We start from the raw sequence: 15,846 nt of genomic DNA on the forward strand, positions 1-15,846 counted from the left end.
ACCGGGGGTTCCCCGTTCTGTAGGGGCCGTCGTTGGGGTGAGTGCGGGGGGTCCCCGGGGGCAAGGCCCGGCTGCCTCGGCTTCCCTCAGCCCGAGCTCTGGCAGCTCCTGCCTGCCCCAGGCCCCATCCTTTCTCCCCCAGATTTTCCCCCTGCCTCGGAGGTGGTCGGACCCCGTGTCCCCGCACGGCGAGTCTCCGGGGACCGGGGCATCTCCCGGGGGACGTAACAGACGCCCACGACGGGGGTTTGTCCGTCCCAGCCTGCCGGGGATCCCTGTCCCCGGGGCACCAGCGAGCTCTCACGGGTGTCTGGGGGTCTCATCCCCGAGCTGGGGTGGGTGAGGTGTCTCCGGGAGGGTTTCGTGGCCCTTGGGTTCCCAGCCTGATCCCACGGGTGGGATGCGAGTTTGTCTCGACGCCGTGCAGGCCCATGGTCAGCTTGGAGCTGAGCCGTGGTGCTGTCCCCCAGCAGCGCCCGGAGACACCCCCCCACCTCCCCTTGGCTGCGGGGATTTACTTTTTGGGGTTCAGCACCCCCATACCCACCCCTCGTCTGCCGAGCGGGGCTGATTAATCCTTGTTTTCAATAAAAATCCAGTTTCCAGGCGAGCAGCGGAGTCATTGCTTTCCAAGGCTGCGGGGATGGAGGGCGTGGGATTTTGGGGGTTTTCATCCCTCTTTTGTTTTTTTTGGCTAACTTTGACTGGTGATTTTGATCCAAACGACCGCAGTTTGGGTCTCGCTGCCCCGGCCGTGGTGCAGAGGGCAAGGAGACCTCGATGCTCACGCAGTTCGTGCCAGGTCAGGGAGCTGGGAGGAAAGAGCGGCCGTGAGCACTTATCTCTGCCCCGGCGCAGGGTGGTCCCGCTTCCCTTTGCTTCGCCTCCAGCCAAAGTCCTTTCCTGTTTCTGCTGACTCGGCCCCGGTGTGCGGAAACGGCCTCTTGCAACACCCTCCCATCCCCGGCGGTGTCCCGGTTCGGCTCGGCCAGGCTCTGCCGGGCTGCCAGCCGTGCCGTGCCGTGCCGTGGCACCCACCGCCCTGCTCCGGCATGTGGCTGCTCCTCATCCTGCTGCAGGCTGCGGTCCTGCCTGCCCAGCTCTGTGGTGAGTACGGCAGCTGGCCGCCACCCGAAGCCCCCGGACCCCCACATCCCCCTGGGGACCCCACTGGAGCCAGGGGTCTCGCCCGTACGGGACGGTGCCTGGAGCGGGTCCCTGAGCTGGCTGCGGCGGTGGAGAGGTCCCTGAGGAGCGGGGCTGGGGGGGACGGGCACCATCCTGTACTCCAGCCCCGTGTCCCGGCCCCGGGGAGGACGCTGACCTCGTGAAACCCCTCCAGTGATGAGTTTTCCAGGGCTGAGCTCTCCCCAGCGCCCGCCGGGGTTAAGCCTTCTTCCTCTGCCCCCTTCCCCTGCCCAAAGCCCAGAGCCAACCTGCCCTGCTCCTACACCCGCAGCCCCCCACCTCCCACAGGTCCCGCAGGGTCCCTGGGGACAGGGGTTTGAGCTCTCCATGCTCCCGCTTCGTGTCACGTATCTTATTTTGTTTCTTCCTCATTTTTTGGGGGGAGACATGAGGTTTTGGCACTTGAAGGAGGGCCACGGAGGGCACGGGGCTCACGGCAGGGTTGGGGGTGCTGGGTCTCCATCGCCACCGCGGCCCCACGCAACCGGTGCCGGGGGCTGCAGACGCCATGAGGCAAGTGCTTGGGGTGGGCTCGGCCCCCTCACCCTCCGCTCTCTTTCCCCGGGGCCCTGGGGGGGGGGTAGAAGCCCCGGGGGAGGCGGCGGCGGCGGTGCGGGCGCTGAGCGCCCGGCTGCTGGGGCTGGCGGCGGATCCGTCGCGGGACCCCGACCCCAGCGTCTACCTGGCCCTTCGCCTGGCCGGCGACCACGACCTGCGCGGGGAGAAGCGGTACCTGGCGCGGCTGCAGGACGCCTTCCAGCACCGCTACGGCCGGTAGGTCCAAAGGGAGGACACCGGGTCCCCCCCATGTACCCCTGGGGGACGTCCCCCGACCCCCACGCCGCCCCGGCACTGGTGCTGAGTCCCCACAGGAGCCTCCAGGCAGCTCTCCGGCCCCACGCTGCGCCCCACAGCCACCCCCAGCAGGACGCCGTGGCCACCGAGCACACCACGTACGTGTGTGCGTCCGTCCCGCGGGGATGGTCCCCTCCGCCGGTGGGGTGACGGCTCCCCCCCCCCCCCGGCGCGCTGCCGCTGGCGAGAGCTGACACGGCGGCTTGCAGGAGGGCTGAGGCGGAGTGGCCGGAGACGGGGCGGCTGGCGCTGTACCTGCTGGGGCTACGGGCCACTTGTCCCCCGCCGGAGCCCGGTCCCCAGCGCTCACTGGTGACGTGGCTGAAGTACTACCTGGAGGAGGACTGGGCAGGTGAGAGCATCCCCGCGGGGCGACCGTGGCGAGGACCCGCTCACGCGCCGGCACGTCCAGCCGCGGGGCCATCGGCTCGCCCCGGTGACACCACGCCTCGTCCCCAGGATCCCGGCAGCACGGCCACCCCCTCACCAGTTACTACCAGTACAGCCTGGGCGTGCTGGCGCTGTGCGTCCACCGCAAGCGGGTGCGGGAGGAGGTGATCCGCCGGCTCCTGGCAGCCGAGCACCACGGCAGGTTCGGGCACGCCGGCGGCGGCGCCGTGGGTAAGGGTCCCCGCGCCGGGGACGGACGGGACGGTGGCACCCCGGGGCGGGTGTGCGGCAGCCGGGGTGACGCCGCGTCCCCGCAGACACGGAGGCGGTGGCCGCGCTGGCCTTCGCCTGCCTGGAGCGGGAGCGGACGGTGGGGGCCAGGCTGGCGGCGGAGCTGCGGGCGGCCGGGCGCAGGGCGAGGAGGAGGATGGTCGAGGCGCAGGGACCGGACGGCTTCTTCGGCAACGTCTACAGCACGCCGTGGGCCATGCAGGTGGGGGTCACGTGCGGTGGGGGGGGGGGTCTCCGGGGGGGGGTGTGGGTGCGAGCAGAGATGTGGGCGCAGGCATGAGCAGGGCTGCGGGTGCAGATGTGGGCGCAGATACAGGCACAGATGTGGCTGTGGGTGCAGATGTGGATGCAGACGCAGGTGCGGGCATGGGTGCCCGGGCAAGAAGCAGCCGCCCAGGGCCCCGACCCGCCTCCTACCCCAGGCCGCTGCCCCGCCACCTTCCTCCCTCCCGCTCCCAGGTCTTCATCGCCACCGATGCGTGCCGGATGCAGCCGGCGTACGGCCGGGCCATGGCTGCGCTGCTGGAGAACCTGGACGCCTTCACCACCGCCGCAACCACGGCCCAGGCGCTGCCGGCGCTGCACGGCCGCTCTTACCTGGACATCGCCTCCATGCGCTGCCGGGAGGAGCCGGGTAGGAGCCGGGGTGGCGTGGGGTGATACGGGGGAGCTGGGATGGGGTTGGCGCGGATGCCACCGCGGTGGTGGCTTGGTGTCCATCGGTGCCGCGGCGGCTTCCTTCTCGCAGACGCGCTGACGCCCCTCAGCCCCGAGCTGCCGCCCGAGGTGCCGGGGAACGTGACGGTGCGGCTGGTGGTGGAGTGCCCCGAGCCACGGTGTCCCCAGCGCCGACTCTACGACCGGCCGGTGCCTGCGCCCGCCGGTGCCTCCCTCCTGGACGTGCTCAGGGCAGCCGCCGTGCGGGGACCCCACAACTTCACGTACGTGGCCCCCACGTGCCGGGGTTGGGGGGGACCCTCTGGGGTCCCTGGGTGTCACACCCGGGCTGGCCACGTGCCCCGCACCCGTGCCACGGTCTCACCCCGGTCCCCACCGCCTGGCTCCCTTGGCGGCAGATCTGCCCCAGCGCCGGCAGTGCCGGGGCCGGACCCTCACCCCCCTCTCCCGCCCGCCAGGTTTGACACCCAGGACACCCCCCAGGGCCCCTTTCTGAGCAGGGTGCTGGGGCTGGAGGCTCGGCAGCAGAAGCGGAGCTACTGGCAGCTCCTCACCGCCCCCAGCACCAGCCTGCAGATGGGTGAGTGATGGGTGGGCGTCCCCAGGGGAGGCATCGGGGGTCCCCGGGCAGCCCCCACGGCCGCTCTCCCACCTTCTCTCCGCAGGCGTCGCCGACTACAGACCTCACGACGGGGAGACCCTCATCCTGCGCCTGAGCGAGTGGTAGAGGGCGAGCGGGGGGGCGGCGATGGCAATGAAACTTCTGCCTTGGGCACAAGACCTGCCGGCTCCCCGCCTCCTGCTTTCCCTGCGCCCCGTGTGCCAGCACCCCAAATCCGCCCCGGGGAGGAGGAGGGGGGGGGACACACACGATGCCCTGTGTCGTACGGGCACGGTGGGTCGGGACCACCCAGACCAGCGGCTCCTCCGGTCCCGGCCCCGCTCGGGGATGGGGCAGGCAGCCGGTGGGAGCAGCCAGTTTTGGGGCGCCCAAAGCAGCTGGTTTTGGGGAGTCCGAGCCAGCGCCGCTCGTCCCCAGCAAGCCGCCAGCCAGGGCCATCCTCCTCTGTAAACCCTCTTGGGGGGGGGGGACCCCCGGCCCTCGCCATTGAGCCCCCACCTCCCCCGAGGGCTCGGGGACCGCGGCGGCCCCGGTGCCACGCGCAGCCGGAGGGGGACCTCCTGCGCGTGTCCCAAACCTCCGTGATCCCCCCCACGCCCCCAAACCCGGGATTTAATCCAACCCCAAAACCACGCAGGGGCGGCCGGCGGTGAACGGAGCCGGGGGTTGCGGTGTCCGGGGCTGGGGGTGCCGCTGCCGTTTGGGGTCAGGGTTGCCGATCCCCGGGTGGGCGACGGTCCCGGGTGGGCGTTGGGGAGCGATGGCGCCTGCACCGCCGCCCCGGCGTGAGTCAGCCGGGGGCTCTGACGCAGTCCCGCCGCCGCCGCCGTCACCATGGAGGCCGCCGAGCGCTCCCGCTCCGGCTACCGCCGGCCGAAACCGTTCCGGCGGGGATGCGCGGGCCGCCGGTTCCCGGCAGGCCCCGCCGCACCGAGCGGCATCCCCGGGCGGGCACCCCTACGTTACCCCCCCCGCCCCGGTACACCCACGCACCCCCGTGCCCCCCGCACGGGCGGCCGTGACGCGGCGGCGGCGGCCCCGCGGGGAGGAGCCTCCCTCCCTCCGCTCCCCGCCATCACCAAACTTTCCGCTCGCTTGCCGGCCGCCGGCGTCGCCTCCTCGGCACATGGCACCGGCACCCCGGGGCTGAGCCCCGCCAGCGCCCCGCCGGGTGGGTGACGCCGACGCCAGCGGGAACCGGGGATCCGTTACCCGTCGCCGCCGCCGTTACCCGTCGCCGGCTCCCCCCCGCCGGGGCCGGCGGCTTTCGGCGCGGTCTTCGGGAGGACGGGGCAGAGCGGCGGGCGGCAGCGGGGGGAAGCGGAGCCGGCGCCCATGTGCCGGAGGTCCCGGCGGGGCGATGAAGCGGCGATGACGGCCGGCGAGGGGACCCTCCGGCCCTGGAAACCGGACCCCGGGCGGGCGGAGGGGGGTCGGCCGCCCCCCGGGCCGTCGCTGCCCCTGACCCTCACCGTCCTGGCTTGGCTGGGCACCGGCACCACCATGGCCGGCCTCAACAAATGGATCTTCGCCACCCACGGTTTCCGCTACCCGCTGCTGCTGTCGTCCCTCCACATGCTGTCGGGGGTGGCCGTGGGGTACCCGCTGGGCTGGGCGCGGGGACCGCCGCCGGCCCCCCGGCCCCGCGCCAGGATCTACCTGCTCAGCCTCACCTTCTGCACCAGCGTGGCGTTGGGCAACCTGGGCTTGAGCTACGTGCAGCTGGACGTGGCGCAGGCGGTGGCCACCACCACCCCGCTGGTCACCCTCCTGCTGTCGGGGCTGCTGGGGGGCCGGCGGCACCACCCGCTGCAGTACGCCGCCATGGGACCCGTCTGCGCCGGGGCCGCCTGCAGCATCGCCGGCGGGCTCCGCATCTACCAGCCCGGCTGCGGCTTCCTCCTGGCCGCCGCCGTCCTCCGCGCCCTCAAGTCCGTACAGCAGAGTAAGTGCCGCCCGTCCCCCCGTCACCGACCGCGCTCCCCCCGCCACGGCCCCCCGGGGTGCTGGTGTCACCCCGCTGCCGCCCCGGTGCTGGCGACGCTCCCTGCCCGCCCTGGCCCCGGTGCCGCTCCTCTGCCGCTCCAACACTCCCAGCATCCTGGCTCCCGGTGCCACCCCGGCTCCGGTGCCCACCCCGCGCCATCCCGGTCCCGGTGCCGTCCCAGTTCCAGGGCCACCCATTGCCCCCCCGGCCCTGGCATCACTCGCTGCCCACCCTGGCTCTGGTGTCACCCCAGTCCCAGTGCCACCCCTTGCCCTCCCGGCTGCCCCCCGCTCCGGGCTGTGCCGTGATCCTGGGGATGTGACCCCGGTTTGTCGGCGACCTAGCAAACACCTTGGTGGCCCTGTGGTGGTGGCCCACGGGCACTGCTGGCTCCCGGTGACACCGTCCCATGTCCTGGAGCCATGGCGGGGGGGGGGTGGCAGTGCTTTAGTCTGGCACAGGGCCACCCAAACTGCCCCGTCCCCATCCCCGTGACTCCCGACGCCGAGTGGCATCGTCCCCCGTGCCCGGGGACTCGCTCCGGCAGCCGCGGTGCCGCCGGGACCGCGATGTCCTTGGCAGGCGTCGGAGAGGAGCCGGCCGGGTTGTTTTTTTGGCCGGGAAGGGAGCGTTTCCTCTGGAGCTGGTGACTCAGGCGGGCACCGCGGGGGGACGGGCTCCCGGCGTGGGGCTGAGCGCTGGGCGCGCGCCCCGTGCCGTCCCCGAGGTCCTTGGGGGAACCGACCGCTGGCGGCTGCAACAAGGGGTGCTGCGGCCACCCGAAGGACATCGCCGCCCGGCACCCGCCCTGGTCCCCTTGTCACCCGTGGGACCCGTGGACGGGGGCTGCTCCGTCCCACGCTCCCCCCTCCCCGTGCGTGCCTGTGCGTGGCAGCCGGCCCCGCTGTGCCCGCTGTCCCCGGATGACTCTGGCGGGGGGGACGCACACGGGGACACAGAGGGGACAGGCCACGTGCCCAGAAATGTCACTGCCGGCTGCAAAATCGGCTGAAAAAAGAGGATGGGTGGGATGGGGGTGGAAGGCACGTTTGCTCCAAAACGGGATGAAAAAACTGCCCTGTCCAACCCTGCCCTGTGGCACCCTGGACCCCCAAACTGGGGGAACCCCCCCAAACCGGGGCACCCCCCCAAACCGGGGCACCCCCAGCCCCATGGAAGAGCTTCCCCCCCCCCCACCACCACCACCTCCCATTTCCCCCTTCCCAGGGATTTCTTAACCGCTTGGGCACCGAGCGGGGAGTCGTGTCAGTGCTGGGTGTCCCCGCCGGGACGTTCCGTGTGTCCTGCTGACTGTCCCTCCGTCCACCCCCCGCCAGGTCTGCTGCTGCAGGAGGACCGCCTGGACGCCCTGTCCCTGCTCTGCCTGACCTCGCTGCCCAGTTTCTGCCTGCTCTTCGGGGCGGCCGTGGCACTGGAAGTGGGTCCCTCCTGGGAGGGCGTCCTGCGTTACGACGGCACCCTCTGGGCCTGCGTCCTGCTCAGCTGCCTGGGCTCCGTCCTTTACAACCTGGCCACTTTCTGCGTCCTCTCCCTCACCTCCGCCCTCACCGTCCACGTCCTGGGCAACGTCACCGCGGTGGGCAACCTGCTCCTCTCCCGCCTCCTCTTTGGCAGCCACCTGAGCGGGCTCAGCTACCTGGGCATCGGGCTGATGCTGGCCGGGATGTTCATGTACCACCAACCGGACCTCATCGCAGCACGGTGGGCGGCGTGGCCCGGACGGGGCACCCCCAGGAGGGAGTAGGGTCCCCGCCGGGGACCGGGGAAGCCGGGGATGCTGCAAGCGCGTGGGCGAGCGGGGCTCTGCGGGCGCACGGGAGGGCTGGCACACACGGCTCCGCGCGTGCACGGGTATGCCGGTGTGCACGGCTGCGTGCGCGCACCGATGCGCTGAGGTGCACGGTCCTGAGCACACGGGCGTGCCGGCGCGCACGGCTGCGTGCGCGCACCGATGCGCTGAGGTGCACGGTCCTGAGCACACGGGCGTGCCGGCGCGCACGGCTGCGTGCGCGCACCGATGCGCTGAGGTGCACGGTCCTGAGCACACGGGCGTGCCGGCGTGCACGGCTTGGTGCGGACGCGTGTTTTCCGGCGTGTGCGGCTCTGCGTGCTGGCGTGCGTGGCCCCGCGCACGTGGACGTGCCGGTTCGCGCAAGCTCTTTGCGCGCGCGCGCGCGTTGCGTGCACGGCTCTGCGCACGTGTGCGCTGCTGCGCGTGCGTGTGTCGGTGTGCGCGGCCCTGCGTGCGCGCGTCTACCGCCGCGCACGGCACCGTGCGCCCGTGCGTGCTGGCGCGCGCGTGTGCCTTGGTGTGCGCAGCTCTGCACGCGTGCGTGTTGACGTGCACGGGCTCTGCGTTTGCACGTGGGTCTGTGTGCGCGTGGACGTGTCTGGGTGTGCACAGGCTCTGCAGGCGTGAGCGGGTCTGCGTGGGGCTATGTGTGCATGGGGGCACGCGCGTGTTGGTGGGTGAAGGCTCTGCGTGTGCAAGTCGGTCTCTTGCACGTGGGCACGTGTGCGTTGGTATAGACTCTGTATGTATGAACGTGTCTGGGTGCACGGCTCTACCTGTGTGTGGGCATGCGTGTGCTGGCGTGCACAGGTTCTGTGTGCGCATGTGCAAGCGTGTTGCTCTGTGTGCAGAGCCTTACGTGCAGGTGTGCACGTGTATTGGTGCGCAGAGGCTCTGTGCATGCATCCCCGCACGCAGCTCTGTGCACGGGAGCACGCGTGTGTCGGTGCGCGCAGGCTCTGCGTGTGCAAGCAGATCTCGTGCGTGTGGGCAGGGGCGTGCTGCTGCGCACAGGTACTGCGCGCACAAGTGTGTGCAGAGCCTTACGCGCGGGTGTGCGCAGGTGTGTTGGTGTGCACGGCCTCTGCGCGCACATCGGCACAGATCGTGCGTGTGCAAATGCACCGCCGCGTGCGCACAGCTCTGCGTGCGTGGGGGGGTGTGTGTGCGTGTGTATACATGCGTGTGCGTGTGTGTGCACTTCTGTGTGTGTGTGCACGCGTGTGTGCGTCACTACTGAGCTCTGCTGGCTGGAGTAAACCCGGGGCTGCGTGTACGCACGGTTCTTGTGGCTGAACGGGACGCCCAGGGTCGGGCCGGGTGAGTGTCCCCTCTCCTGTCCCCAACCCCACCGTGTCGTGCCGATCCCACGGGGCTGCCGGCGGTGCTGCCGGCATTGTCGTCGTCCCCACCGTGTCCTCCCGGCCACCACCGCTCCGGCTCCGGCCCCATCCCTCCCAGTTTGCAGTGGCCATAGCAGGGCACGGCGCACTCTCTCCTCGGCAAAGGGACATCCCAGCGTGCGTATGCCCTGGCACCGACGCCGGCGCACACGAGCGTGCGCGCTCCGACGGGCGCACCAGCACCACCGCGTGCGGCATCCGTGGTGGCTGCTGCCACGCTCACCGTCTCTGCGCCGGGGGCCAAAGGACTCAGCTCTGATTGCACTTGTCCTGAAATAAAGCTCTATTTTTGTCGTACTCCACCCTTGGCTCCCGGGTTCGATCTCCCACCTATCGTGGCAGGGAGGGAGGAACCACCCGGTGTAGGGATGGGAAACTGAGGCACAGAAATGCCTCGGGAAGCCCTAGATCCCCGGGGGAAGCCGGGGCCACCGTACCCACCATGGATGGTGTCTCCATACCCCAGTGCAGGGACAGCCGCGGTTTGGCAGCCCCAGGGCTGGCCCCGGGACCCTGGTGCAGGACACGGGAGGGACGCGGTGACGGGGAGCTGAGTCACCGGCCGCACGTGTCCAGAGAAGGTCCAGTCCTACTGGGAGCCGGCACCGTCTGCCCGCAGCACGGCTTCGCCCTGCCCCGGGGCAGCGTGACGCTGGGGACCGTCCTGTCCCCTGGCGTCACCCCGCCGGTCCTTCTCCAGCCCTGTGACTCACATCACCCCGCAAGCACAACCCCATCCCTCTGGAAACTCCCAGCTCGCTCCCGCCCTCTTTCCCAAACAGCAATTTTCTTCCACTCATCTGGGCGGTGAGTTTTGGGGCCGCTTCCAGAAGCGTCCCGGGAACGGCTCCTTCCCCAGCGCACGGCGAAGGAAGGGCAGCCTGCCGGGTCGCCTACCGCCGGTGCCACCTTCGTTTTCCGTAACAGGGAGGGTTGAAAGTCGTTTTGGTTTTCTGGTTCCTTTCAAAAGGCTGGTCCCGGTGTGGTCTCAGGGATGGGGCTGGGGGAAATTCCCCTCCCAGGCGTTCCCGGGACCTCCCACCCACGCTGTCCCCTGCCAGGGGACGGGAGAAGCGGGACCTGCAAACCAGCCCGCCTGCGGCATCACTGGGTCGAGAAGCCCTTCCCTGGGGAAAGCCCGCCCGTCCCGGCCCCCTGACTCATTTGCTGGCACTGGGGTCTACCCGGATCCTGCCTGCATCTGCGGCTTTGCCTTGTCCGCCCTGGTTTTAGTGCCTCGTGGTGCTGGCCCCATGCCTCGCTGCTCCGGGGAATGCGGCCGGCCGCTGCCGGGTGTCCCTGTGCAGGCCGGTGGCTGGAGCCGGGCTGGGCACGGGGGTCCCGTGGGCAGGATTTGTGCCGGGTTTGGGGGCTTTGGTGCTGCCCATGAAGGGCCTGGCAGCGGCGGGCAGGCTGGCCCGATGTGGTGATCCTCTCTCTGGGTATTTCAGGCCGTGATCTCAGCCCGGTGGCATCCCTCCGCTCCGGCCATCCCTCTGCTCCGGCCGCTGGAAAGATCGGGTTTCCCATGGGCACGGTGGCAGCCGCCCGCATGCCGGGTCCGGCACTGCTCCGGCTGAGCCGGACGAGGGAAAGGGATCCCAGCCCCGGCTGCTTCGTGGGTGGGGGAGCAGATTGGGACACCTCTGCTCCAAGGCAGACACCTTTCTGGGGAGCAGACCCTGCAGCATGGGGGGAGCAGTGAAGGATGGGGACGTGTGTGTCCCCATGCCTCCGTCTCCTGGCGGGCAGCGGCTTCCCAGTCCCTGCTGGGGTCCGGTTCCCCCCGCCAGCCGCGGCTCCCCGGCCCTGGTTTCGGCATGGCGAGGGTACTGAGGTGGATTATCGCCCTGGTCTAATGGCCACGAATCCGCCTCTGAAGCCCCTGCAGCTCTTGTGCCCCCAAATGCGGGGGCTTTTCCTTGCCCGTGCATCTCTCCACAGCCCCTGCCGAGTGTCCTCTGGGTTTTCACTTCTTTTTAAATAGCACCCAAAAGCAGGCAGGCTGGGGCACCCCCATGTCAGGGCTCATTAACCCCTGAGATGCCGCTGCCCGGGGTTAACCACGTTGCAGGCACCCAGCACACGCTCCTGATCTTCCCCCACAGGTGCTGCTGTCGCGTTTCCGCGCTCCCGATCCTGAAATGCACAGAGGGGACGGGAGATGCAAGGAGGGGTGACAGCTCTGAAGCCAGTGAGCGGTGGCAGCAAGGATGGGTGGCACCTCCACGTGCTTGGTCCCACTGTGCTGGAGGTGCTGGCTGGCAAGAAGCTCCAGGCGAAGCGTGGAAGTCCAAGGTGGGAGAAACAAACGTGTGTCCAATGGGATAGTGTTGTTACGAGATCTGGCCGGACAGTTTCTTCTGGATCTGCTGTTAAACCGCTGCTGAAATCTTCCTCTGAGGTGGGGGGCTGAGCTGTGAGCCGCTGCCCTTGGCAGAGGAGCAGCGTGTCTCCACGCAGGGGAGAGGAGATGCAGGGTGGTTTTACTGCACGCCAGCCGGGTGCCTGGGAAGCACCCAGTGGAATTTTTCTGTGTTTCAGGACAGGGGATTAACTGCTGCCCTCGGGGATGTCGGGAGGCTTACTGCATTAGCACAGAGGGACGCGGGATCTGCAGCTGGGAGGCAGCAAGGACAAACGCTTGCTAAGCCGGGGAGCCTAAGCCAGTAAACGATATCCTTCCCTCGTATGCCGGGCCGTGGTCTTAAACCTACCGCATCACAGTCCTCAAACGGTGTCAGGGACCATGCTGGCTCTGGAGCTGAAATTATGGCAAAGCCTTTTTTAGGGTAGACATTAAGAAAAATGCGTTCTCCCTGGCAGGACAGCCTGGCCCGAGGATAGACTACATGAGGAGTGCAATGTCCAGCAGTGGCAAGCAACGTGTGAGGATGCTTGAAGCGGCCCAAGCCCAGTTGGAGGCCAGGAGATGGACAGGATGGCCCTTCAGGCTCCCTTCCAGCCCCATGTTCTCTGCTTCAGTACCCCCAAAAACCCTCCAGAATTTTCTCCTAACCATTTTGGGGCAGGCTGGCTTTACTGGTGACTTTATTGCTCTCTCTCTGTGGCACGGGCTCACTGCTCTGCTCTGAGAAGGCTGTTGACTGCCTGTAGCTGCATTTCCAAAAGATGAAATCACATGAGCTTAAAGGCATTTTTAAAGTCATATACTTTGCTTTTATAACATAACTTTACATCATAAAGTAGGCGTCTAAGATACAAACTTTAAAGGTGGTTATAATAGTGTGCTAATTACTGTATGCATAACATAAGATCGCTATATAAAAACTTAAGCGATCCACAGGCTGTTGTGAAACACAAATGGTGCCTTAGTGGCAACCTAAGCCAGAACGAGAGCTTGGTGCAGCAGGTTCGGGTGTGAGGGTGCAGGTGTCTCACCCGGGTTCTAATGGCTGCGAAGCAAAAGGTGTTCAAGAAAGAGCTGCAGCAGCATCACCACCCCCCTTCCTCCCCACTTCTCTTGAGAGTTGTGTTCAAACTGAGATGCTCACCCTCGGTGCTACGCTGCAGCCATGCCCGTGCTTGGCTGTGTACGCCGCCGAGCTGGATCTGGACTCCCACCCAACTTCCCAGCTTGGCCTTAGACTTGCCTCATCGCCGTGGACTTGCCCGGCAGTCAGGACTCCCACTTCAACGAGCCTCCATCCACGCAAAGTCCCTGGTCTCCCCTCCCTCGGACAGCAGGTACCTGTGCCTGGGACCCAGCCAGTGGTGCCCTCCACGGCTGGCACACAAGAGCCAGACATCTGCAGGACCCGCTAGGGCTGGCGGCATCGTTGTTCTCTGTAGGGGAAGCCTGGTATTCCACTGGAAAGCTGGAGTAGAGAGGGGTGGGGATGACTCTACAGTCACCAGCTGCACCCTTGTCTGGTCAGAGATCCAGTCTGAGAAGCAGCGAGGCCCCAGGTGGTCACACAGCACACGGGGCTCCTCCAAGAGGATGCCATGTCTCCGATGCTCTCTGTGATACCTGTGCACCCAACTTGCTCGCTCTGTCCTTTTCCTTTAACGTTTCTGTTTTCCAAGAGAAACTTCTTACATGTCCATGAGGAGTTGGGTCTTTGTTCTGCTTCTAGAAAGTGCTTTGGGAGAAAAGCAATACACTCAAAGGAAGGCAAGGCTCTTTGTCACCCACCACAGCTATCACTTGAGCTGCTTTGAGACCTGCAGAGAGGTAGTTTGCCAGGTTGCTCTTTGTGGGTGTGGAGGAGCACTCCCAAAGTGCCATTGGTAGGATAGAATCATAGAATCACGGAATCGTTTAGGTTGGAAAAGACCTTTAAGATCATCGAGTCCAACTGTTAACCTAACACTGCCAGGTCCACCACTAAACCATGTCCCTGAGCACCACATCTACATGTCTTTTAAATAACTCCAGGGATGGTGACTCAACCACTTCCCTAGGCAGCCTGTTCCAATGCCTGACAACCCTTTTGGTGAAGAAATTTTTCCTAATATCCAACCTAAACCACCCCTGGCACAACTTGAGGCCATTTCCTCTCATCCTATCGCTTGTTACCTGAGAAAAGAGACTGACACCCACCTTGCTACTACCCCTCCAACCAACTCGGGCTGTAGGACCCCCTCATGCTGACCCAGGGGCTGTGGGATCCCTCACACACACATGCCAGCCTGGGGCCCCCTACTCCCACCTGAAATGGGTCTGTTACTGCCACTCAGGACAGAGCTGCTGGAGCTGAAAACTTCATGCTGTGATAAACCAGAATTAATACATGGTTTGCTGCTGAGCGATGTCAAAATGTGCCCAGATCAGGCTTCCAGTTCATAACAACATGATGACCTCGCCTCAATGATTCCAACTGACAGCAGGCTTCCTCATATTGCTCCCACCTTGACTTCCCAGCCCACCAGGAGTAAATGGGGTTCTTTCCGAGCAGTGAGCAGCTCACACAAATAACCACGGACCTCCCAAGGCACCTTCTGAAAACGGGTTCGGCAATCAGGTGGGGGAAGAGAAAGGGTCAGATAGTGGAAAGCAGGACATCCTTGGGTCTCTCCCAACCGGGGATGGTGGAGCCTGCGTTGTTCCACAGCAGATGACTGGACTTAGGGTTGCTGTCTCAAAATGCAAAGTCATATCCCAGTTAGGAAAAACAAACGTTGGTAAAACTCCAAATATCCTGACTCACAGCTAGTTTCTGTCCTGTTTTAGGAGCACAGTTTGTGCTGGAATAAAACAACACTCTCAACACGTGATGGTGTCAGAGTTACTGTCAGGACCCTCATACGAATTAAGTGTGAAAACTAACTGCATAGTTTAAACTGGCTTGATTTTATTTATAGTAGACCCCACTACTTGCTGGTTATATTGCAAATCCCCTGTACTTTCAGCGGCAGAGACTTCATGCTCCAACCCCCTTAGAAGAGAATAGTTTATTTTCAATGCTCCGGCATGGATCTGGAAGAACTGCCGTTGGCTTTCCCTCGGTTTCTTGCCAAGAGGTCACAACAGCTCATCTGTACTCAGAGCAGCAGCATTACTCTTACTTCATTTTCATAAACATGGGGTATCATCCCTGACAGAGAGCTGACCATTTGGAGCCTGTTGACACCAAAGAGTTTGTACTCGTAGTGGATGAGCCGCTGCCAGAAGCTGTTGTTGGGACGTATGATGGGACAGCAAGACTCAACCCAGGCGTGGGCACCTGCCAGGGATGTGGAGTGGTGCTTCAGGAGACAGACCAAGCAGACGGTGGGGACCTGCTCACCCCAGCAGTGCAGTGCAGCGGTGTCCAGCCCCCACGTGTCCCCATGCTGTGGATTTTAGCTGCCATGGAGTCGAAGCACCTGGAGATGCGGGCGGCAGGGCCATCCATCACGGGGATGCGCAGGGACTCGACGTCGGGACAGAGCGTGTTCACCACCTCCAGGGTTGTGGATGACCGTGCTGATGCGGTGGCTGAAGAGCAGGAGGTGGCTGTTGGTGGCCACCGTGTCACCGAGGTAGAGGATGGAGGTGATCTGGGGTGCTGGGGCAGGACTCCCAAAGCCACTGCCGTTGGGGTGCGCTGGTTGTGCCTAGAAATACCTGTAGAAATACACCCAGCCCTGTCCCCCCGCCGCGAGCCACCCTGCCGGGCCCCGCTGCCCGGCAGCCTCGGGGGGGTCAGGGAACGGCAGTGGGGCAGGGCCGAGCCCCCCATGGCAACCACCGATGCGCACGCAACGGCGGCGGCCATGGAGGAGCAGGGCGGCGCGCGGCCTCGCCTCACCTTCTTCCCACCGCCCCAGAGCCGGCAGCTCGGCGGGCCCCGGTGCGGGGTTGGGGGAACCCTCACACCGTCCTGGGGCTGCGGGACCCTCTCAATGGCCGGGGGACCCCTCACAGCAGGCTGGGGTTGGGGGACTCGTCATGCCATCCTGGCACTGGGGGACATCTTACATGGGTTGGGGCTGTGGGAACAGGTCTGGGCGGGGCTCGGCACCCCCCTGCACCCTGCTGTGTGTGACACGAAGCCCCCTCTCACCCGGAGCAGCTCTGCAGACTTGGACCTCGACCCGGACAGCCATGCGCCCGACAGCTCCCTGCCCAACTCCGCCAGCCGCGCCGGCCGCCATGCCCTGCTGCTGCTGG

At 66.2% G+C, this 15,846-nt stretch overlaps 3 protein-coding genes across 4 annotated transcripts; 2 read left to right on the forward strand and 1 right to left on the reverse strand.

Moving 5' to 3' along the window:
• The first annotated feature begins 721 nt into the window (after nucleotides 1-721).
• On the forward strand, nucleotides 722-4,182 carry TCN2 (transcobalamin 2). Of its 2 annotated transcripts, none has more exons than XM_041126215.1 (10): nucleotides 722-1,107; nucleotides 1,773-1,962; nucleotides 2,061-2,141; nucleotides 2,256-2,395; nucleotides 2,503-2,664; nucleotides 2,751-2,926; nucleotides 3,184-3,358; nucleotides 3,473-3,665; nucleotides 3,861-3,982; nucleotides 4,068-4,182. In XM_041126215.1, the coding sequence occupies exons 1-10, from the start codon at nucleotides 1,053-1,055 to the stop codon at nucleotides 4,127-4,129; spliced, it is 1,356 nt and encodes a 451-aa protein (XP_040982149.1). In that variant the 5' UTR covers nucleotides 722-1,052; the 3' UTR covers nucleotides 4,130-4,182. The 2 variants fall into 2 exon arrangements, with proteins under 2 accessions (XP_040982149.1, XP_029882020.1); XM_030026160.2 differs by having other exon boundaries at nucleotides 723-1,107; nucleotides 2,253-2,395.
• Nucleotides 4,183-4,682: 500 nt separating this feature from the next.
• SLC35E4 (solute carrier family 35 member E4) lies at nucleotides 4,683-9,529 on the forward strand. Its single transcript, XM_030026691.2, has 3 exons — nucleotides 4,683-5,969; nucleotides 7,349-7,891; nucleotides 8,060-9,529. Exons 1-2 carry the CDS (start codon nucleotides 5,360-5,362, stop codon nucleotides 7,774-7,776), a joined length of 1,038 nt encoding a protein of 345 aa, XP_029882551.1. The 5' UTR covers nucleotides 4,683-5,359; the 3' UTR covers nucleotides 7,777-7,891; nucleotides 8,060-9,529.
• A 5,110-nt stretch (nucleotides 9,530-14,639) lies between these two features.
• Nucleotides 14,640-15,415, reverse strand: DUSP18 (dual specificity phosphatase 18). The gene is given in 4 exon segments (XM_030026554.1): nucleotides 14,640-14,968; nucleotides 14,971-15,146; nucleotides 15,148-15,241; nucleotides 15,301-15,415. Coding segments are annotated over 4 exon segments (618 nt in total). The 3' UTR covers nucleotides 14,640-14,735.
• Between the last annotated feature and the right edge of the window lie 431 nt (nucleotides 15,416-15,846).

Source organism: Aquila chrysaetos, chromosome 9 (genome assembly GCF_900496995.4).
Source record: "Aquila chrysaetos chrysaetos chromosome 9, bAquChr1.4, whole genome shotgun sequence".
NCBI classification, from domain to species: Eukaryota; Metazoa; Chordata; class Aves; order Accipitriformes; family Accipitridae; genus Aquila; species Aquila chrysaetos.